The sequence below is a fragment of the Plodia interpunctella genome, chromosome 4 (assembly GCF_027563975.2).
Source record: "Plodia interpunctella isolate USDA-ARS_2022_Savannah chromosome 4, ilPloInte3.2, whole genome shotgun sequence".
NCBI classification, from domain to species: domain Eukaryota; kingdom Metazoa; phylum Arthropoda; class Insecta; order Lepidoptera; family Pyralidae; genus Plodia; species Plodia interpunctella.
The window spans coordinates 9,821,299-9,828,693 of NC_071297.1; the positions used below are offsets into that span (position 1 = coordinate 9,821,299).

Here is a 7,395-nt window from a genome sequence, read left to right on the forward strand (position 1 = left end):
ATGGGTTCGAGAACGACGTATTATTTTTATAAACGGGCAGTACAAAGATGGGTAGGGTGCGACGGGGATTATATCTTATATTGATATTCAATTGAGAGAGCAATGTCGGGGATTCAATGACAGAATGTAGTAATTTAAATAAAGTTATGAGACCTTGTTGGTGACGGCGGGTACTAAGATCCGAAACGTGAAAAGTTTTAAGTTTTTCCTGGTATGAAGAACGATTACGGCCGGGTTTAAGTCTAAAGCTAAGCAAACGAAGGAATTTTTTCTGGACACTCTCAATATGCTCGGTATGGTTTGCGTAAAAGGGCGACCAAATAACTGATCCATACTCCAAATTGCTCCTCACTAGAGAATTAAAAAGAAGAAAGAGGCTTTTGATATTTTTAAAATCTTTAGTTATCCTACCAAGGAAGCCTAAGGCCTTCATAGATTTTTTGACCATATAGTCGTAATGTCCTCTAAAGGTTAGTTTGTCGTCAAAAAAGACTCCGAGGTCCTTAACCATATTCTTGCGGCAAAGCGTTTGTCCCTCCAGTTGGTAGCAGAAATCAATTTTATTGTGTTTGTTGGTGAAAGAGATTACACAACATTTTTCGATGTTCAAGAACATTTTGTTGACTCTGCACCAACTTACAATTTCATCAAGATCCCGTTGAAGCAGCTCACAATCTTGGATGTTGTTAACGTTACGGAAAACTTTAAGATCATCCGCATACAATAAGCAATTACAAGAGAGCCTATCAACCAGATCGTTGATGAAGATTAGGAAGAACAGTGGGCCCAAGTGGGAGCCTTGAGGGACACCTGAAGTAATATCAATGGGACTTGAGACATAACCTCTGAGAGCCACGAGTTGGCTCCTGTTGGCAAGATAAGATTTAACCCATCTTAGCACTGAGCCATGGATACCAAACTTTGCAATTTTTTGGCATAGCAAACTATGGTCAACCTTGTCAAAAGCCTTGCTATAATCCGTATATATACTATCCACTTGCCCCCCCCTATCAAAAACTTCACAAAGATATTGTTTATATTCTAACAAATTACTGATAGTAGATTTGTGTTTAATAAATCCATGCTGCTTATCTGAAAGCAAAGGTCTTACTTGATGGTAAATATGATCATACACAACGGATTCAAATATTTTAGCCGGTTGGGATAGGATACTAATCTGCCTGTAATTCTTGCAATCAGAAACGTCCCCAGATTTATGAACTGGAATCACATGCGCATTTTTCCAATATGAGGGAAACACGCCAAGCCGCAATGAGATGTTAAACAATAAAGAAAGTGGCAGACTCAACTCTTCAGCACATTGTTTTAAGATTTTGGCCGGGATACCATCGGGACCAGCTCCCTTGTTAACATCAAGTTGCCTAAGTTTGCGAAGAACTACATCCCTGTCTATAGCGATTTCAGACAACGTATTGCAATGCTGAGAAACCTCTTCGTCTAAGCCGGAGGATTGGGAACTTGCACCCTCGAACACAGAGCCGAAGTACTGGGAGAAGAGTTCGCAAATGCCCAATCCATCCGAACAGGATACTCCGTCTAGCGTCATGGTAGAGGGTATAGAGGAGCTACCTCTCTTACTATTGACATATGTCCAGAACTGTTTAACGTTAGATCCCAGAGACTCTTCCGTAGAGGATACAAAATTAGCATAGCATCCCTCCATTAACCGCTTAGCTCGTCTTCTTAAATATGAAAATGTATCGTAGTCTCTGGGATTGTGGTATTTTTTGTACCGCCTATGGTGTTTGTTTTTTTCCTGTAAACACTTTATAAGAGCCGAGGAGAACCACACAGGAAATCTAGAGCGATTATTTCTTTGCAGAGGTGTGTATTTATCAATAAGGTCATTTACGACTAAATAGAAAGAGTCTACCGATTTGTTAATATCACCCTCGTCAAATAAATTTACCCAGTCAATGATTTTGAGCTCTCGTTTTATTTCCTCATAGCAACATTTATTAAAATTACGGCGAATTTGAGAATTGTGTTTTAGGGCTTTAACAGGCTGCGTAATAGGTATTTCAACAAGTAGAGGCGGATGGTGACCTTCTATCTTTACAACCGATTCCGCATCCAGAACCTTTATTTTGTTGTAAGACGAAAGTACTAGGTCCAAAAGACGATTATTTACATTATATTTATTACTAAATTGAGAAAGGTTACATAATGATATGGTTTCAAGGAGGAGCCTCGATTTAAGATCCGAAAAACATCCGGGAACAAGTATAGAGCCCGACTGCGACCATTGCAGACTCGGGATGTTGAAGTCTCCCACCAGCAAAGGAATATCATCTGGATCGAAATTCAACACTACTGATTGTGTATTATTATAGAAGTCAGTTAGTAAGTCAGAATTAATATCAGGGGGTAAATAGCAAACGCATAACTGAATTCTGCAAGCATGAGACGGAAACAATGTGATCCAAAGATCCTCGGCACCACTATCCCAATCAAAATGCCTAACGACATCAATATCTTTTTTTATAGCTACGATGACACCGCCTCCGTCAGATTTCTTTGACAAACTAGTCTCACGGTCTCTCCTAAAAACGTTATACCTGCCATCAAATATTTCTCCATCAAATACACTATCATTCAGATTACTTTCAGTGAAACAGACAACATCATAATTACATGCCAATATATTTAAGTAAACTTCCGTTGTTTTTGTTCTAATTCTATTAACATTTTGATAAAATATTGTTAGACTTTGATCCATATTAAAGACTAGGTTAGACATAATGAATGCAGTTATCGTAACCAAAAGAATGTTGTTACTTTTTTAACTTGTTTACAGTACATGAATCACAGAGAATATATTAAACGTCTTCGATCTCAATACAAATTCGATATTTGGAGTTTATTTAAATTAATTAACTTAAACTTGATTATTTAATTAAGACGATAACACACAAAGTCCATAACCAGTCAAAAGCAACTTTTGTAGAGGTAATTTTCCTTCGTATTCCAGAATGGGAAATGTTGATTCTGCCTTATCGTCACCTTACACGCGAATCCGAAATTACATTATAACACGTTAATTAAATAAGATTAGGACATGAAGTTTAATCACAAGAATTGACAAATATGGAATTCACTTCTATCAGCGGTGTTCCTTAATAATTTTTACATTGGGGATTTCAAAAAAAAGAATCTGTCGTCTTCTCAAAAAGTCGGCAATGACCATTGTGTTGCTTGCTAGTATCCATGAGCCGTGGTGATTGCTTTCTAACCCACATGCTCGATTGCCCACTATAATTTATTAAAACGACCAACTTTTATTGAACATTTTGCGTAATATTCGATCCAGATCACTATCTATTATAAAAGAGTGCAAGATAATCTAAGAATAACCGGCAACAATTTATTTTATTTAGGTAGGTACTATATATTTTTTTACACCGGTGTTCCCAATTGTATTCGAGTGTATACGTCTGATAACAAGTCAATTGAAGTCCATACTCGCTCGCCATTGGTGCTAATAAGCGAGCGAAGGAACCGGTTTCCTTCCACGCAGCAATTGTTCTATAACAGGTCCGCGATGACCTCAATTTTGGTCACATCAGAAGGCTTAGTGTGGCTTTGCATTTCACTTCTCACCATCGAATCGGTTCGAAGTGAGACGCAGCGAACCAATCACATTGCAGTGTGCTTAGTTGCGTCACAATAGCTAAATGTGAAATGCAAACCCGCACTAAGCCCTCGGAACCATTACTGAGTACTCAAGTAAAATAACACCAGAAATCGATCGTGACTGTTATTTATGGAATTAAACATTTGCAGTGTTGAAAGTCTGATATTCAATGTCAGCTCTATGTTTGAATACTTCAATGTAGTTTACGCTAAAACTTAAAAGCCAAGCTCATAGCGTCTTTGTTTCGCCGATAATCATTTTTGGTATAACAATTTTACGTAAATTATATTGCGAGGATGACGTTTGAAGTTTCACTTTATCGTTTTCACTGAAAGTAAAGTGATTTTGATTTTGAATTAACTAAATTAAATTATTAAATCAGTGAAATCTAATCTTTCAGGTCTACATAAGAGAGCCGTTAGCAGAGTTATGGTCATGTATGGTAGATCTTAGAGCCATGGCAAGAACGTGGGCTCTATCCTGCTCCATTGACGACGCAGCACGATGTGGCTCCGTTGTGTTTTCTATATGTTTTGACACTGATGTGCGTTGACGTAAGTCGAAACTTCATACAATCTCCACGTTGTTTTGCGTTGATCCGTCGACGGACGTCAACACGACGGAGAATGACGGAGCGCAACGGAGCAATGGGGCGTGGCTCTATCAGAAGGAAAAAAATATTATTTATTTATTAAAAGCTTTTATTTTAATATAATGCTACTAATCTTATAAATACGAAAGTTTGTGAGGATGTATGTATGTATGTTACTCAAATCTACTGACCGGATTGTTATGAAATTTGGTACACGGGTAGAAAATAACCTAGAAGTAACCTAGTAGAACGTAGGGCACTTTTTATCCCGAAATTCCTACGTGCGCAAAGACTCAGGGCGCAGAGCTAGTAAAATTTAATAATACTTAAACCCTCTTAAACTTTTACGTAATGTTGTGATTTTATTCAACAAAAGTTTACATAATTCCAATGTGCTAATAAATTTAATATAATGTGCACGATCAATCCATCTAGCTGCACATAGAAAGTGCATTTGGTCATAAGCTGCTGCATTGAACGGTGATGGATGAAACGAGCATGTCACAGTAAAGATGCGAATTGTACTAATTTCATAATTGTCTAACTTACATAGATAGAAACTTCATTTGCAGCAACAGAACACGGTATACGTCAAAATAAAAAATAACACACAAGTACAATAATTAAGTGCACATATAATTACATATAAGTAATATGCACCTATCAGGACACATGCGTGAAAAAAATTGCGCGAAAGACATTTGCGCGCAACGACACTTGCGCTTAAAGACTTATGCGCGCAAGACCCATGCGCGAAAGATCCATGCGCGCAAGATATTATAAAAAGTGGTTAAAGGATGAATTTCTGAAAAAATGTTACATACAAACGTTGCTCCCCTTGGACGTATCTATCCACTTGGATAATAAAAAAGGGGAGTTTTATGGCAAGATAAATTTATGAATTAATACAACACAACGCAAAGCAACTTAATTAATTTAAATCAACTTAAAGTAACTTAATTAATTTCTTAACCGTTTAGTCTTTCGCGCAAGATGTTTACGCGCAAGTTTTCATTTTCTTTCGCGCAAGTTCTTTCGCTCAAGTTCTCGCGCACAAGTTTCTTTCGCGCAAGTGCTTTCGCGCACCTTTCTTGCGCGCAAGTTTCTTTGCGCAATCACCCGGGGCTATACATAAGATACGCGAGCGAAGCTGCGAGCAACAGCTAGTTATATTTTCAATAATATTAATGATTAATCTGATTTTGAAATGACTTGATATTTACTGAAATTTAATATTACAAATAAAAACCAAAGAAATACCAAATTATTTATGTTATTATGAAACGATCGTGGTGTAATGGTTAAGACGCGCGTCTGTGGATCGAAAAGTCTCAGGTTCGTATACTACTCGTGCCATATGAGTTTGTATACCAATCTGACTCATATATAGCAGTTTTCACTTGCTTCCGGTGAAGGAAAACATCGTGAGGAAACAAGCACACTGGTGGACAGTTTAGTTCACTAGTGTGTATGCGACTACCAGCCACTAGATGGCGGTAAATAGTCATGTCAGATGACTTTAAGCCACTTGAATAAAAATATGACACTAGTGTTAGCAATAACACCCTCGATATGATGATGATATATTATTATTATTAATACTTTTATTCATCAAAAATAAACTAAATAAGTAGTGATAATACTTATATTTAATAATGTGTAAAATAAAACCCCATAATATTCATAGCATAAATTACTATTTATTCCATAATAATGGTTAAATATTAAATTCCACAGTGCTTCACAACACCAAATATTTGACTTCATAGTAAATTATCTATAAAATATTTAAATTATCATTCCATGTAATAATACTTATTTCGATCACAACTTTAACTTCGCACTTTACCAGTAACATGTGCATTGTGCACGATGCAATAATCCTACCTACTTATTTAACCTATTCGCAAATAATTCAGGCGAAATTCACCCCTATGTTATGCTCATACAGGTTGTTATTGCATCCATAAATACCCAAATCCTGCTTTCGACCGTTTGGAAGCTAACATAAATATTCGAGTATGCGAAACAATGTTTTAAAATTTAATACATCTTCTTCAGTAGAAAATCCTTTAAAAGTGATGAACGAAAAATACGTAGAAACATCGATATTAAAAAGACAAAGAAAATGATTTTTTTTTTGCAAAAATATTATTAATTTTCTTTATTATTTATTTATGTAAATTAATAATAATAATATTTATTTTAAAATAATATTAATAATAATTATTATTACTAATACTATTTTGTAAATTATTAATAATTATTATTATTAATGTTATTTTGTATATTGTAAAGTATTATTAATAACAATATTTATTATTAATTTATGTAAATAAATGTTTCACCGGCTAATCGTATTTACATTTACATGGTAAGTGCACTGCCAACCCACAAAACAAAAACTTAAAAGTGACACTATCATTTCGATACTACTTACATTAATGCCTTATCTGAGTTTATAGTTCAAACATTGTTTAAATAAAATAACATTTACATAAACAGTAATGTCCTAACGTGCTTTTTAATTAAATTTTACTTCAATATCTTCATATTGTTGTGTAATTTTGTTGTAAACTTTTGCTATAAACACAATACTTTTATTACGCATGTTTTTTTTTCAATTATAGTGTGATAAAATGGGACTGCAATATAGTGACTAAAGCGGTAGTGGTGGTAACCATTAGGTTAAGACCGGTGGATTGAAAGGTCTCAGGTTCGTATCCTATACGTGCCATAAACGAGTTTGTCTATCAATTTGACTCATATATAGTACTTAGTTTTCATAGACCACCACTTGCATTCGGTGAAGGAAAACATCATGAGGAAACCTGCACACTGCAACTATCTGCCACCAGATGGCGGTAAGTAAGTAATCGTAAAAGTCATGTCAGATGCCTTTAGGCGACTTGAATTAAATCTAACACCGGTGTTAGCAATAACACACTCGATATGTTGATATTTGCAATAGAAATTGATAATACAAAGCTTTTATTATGCCATGAATGACTCATTTATAACGGGATATATTGGGGTTGCAATATAAATTGATATTTACAAAACTAAATAATATAAACAATCTAAAATAATAAGCTATATGTAAAGGTATATTATTATTATTTCCTAACGAATGAAAATTTCTTAACAA

The 7,395-nt window shown here is 35.2% G+C and overlaps 1 protein-coding gene across 1 annotated transcript; it reads right to left on the reverse strand.

The window, feature by feature from the left end:
• Positions 1-768: 768 nt before the first annotated feature.
• Positions 769-2,740, reverse strand: LOC135309705 (uncharacterized). The gene is made up of 2 exons (XM_064435931.1): positions 1,348-2,740; positions 769-866 (listed from the first exon to the last, which is right to left on the reverse strand). The coding sequence occupies exons 1-2, from the start codon at positions 2,738-2,740 to the stop codon at positions 769-771; spliced, it is 1,491 nt and encodes a 496-aa protein (XP_064292001.1).
• Positions 2,741-7,395: the final 4,655 nt, after the last annotated feature.

Excerpts from the sequence above, each read along its gene's own strand:
- LOC135309705 (XM_064435931.1), bottom strand. The coding sequence starts at position 2,740 with ATGGATCAAAGTCTAACAATATTTTATCAAAATGTTAATAGAATTAGA. Across the intron at positions 867-1,347 it reads CAAGGGAGCTGGTCCCGATG|GAGCCAACTCGTGGCTCTCA; the intron begins GTATCCCGGCCA and ends TCTTGCCAACAG.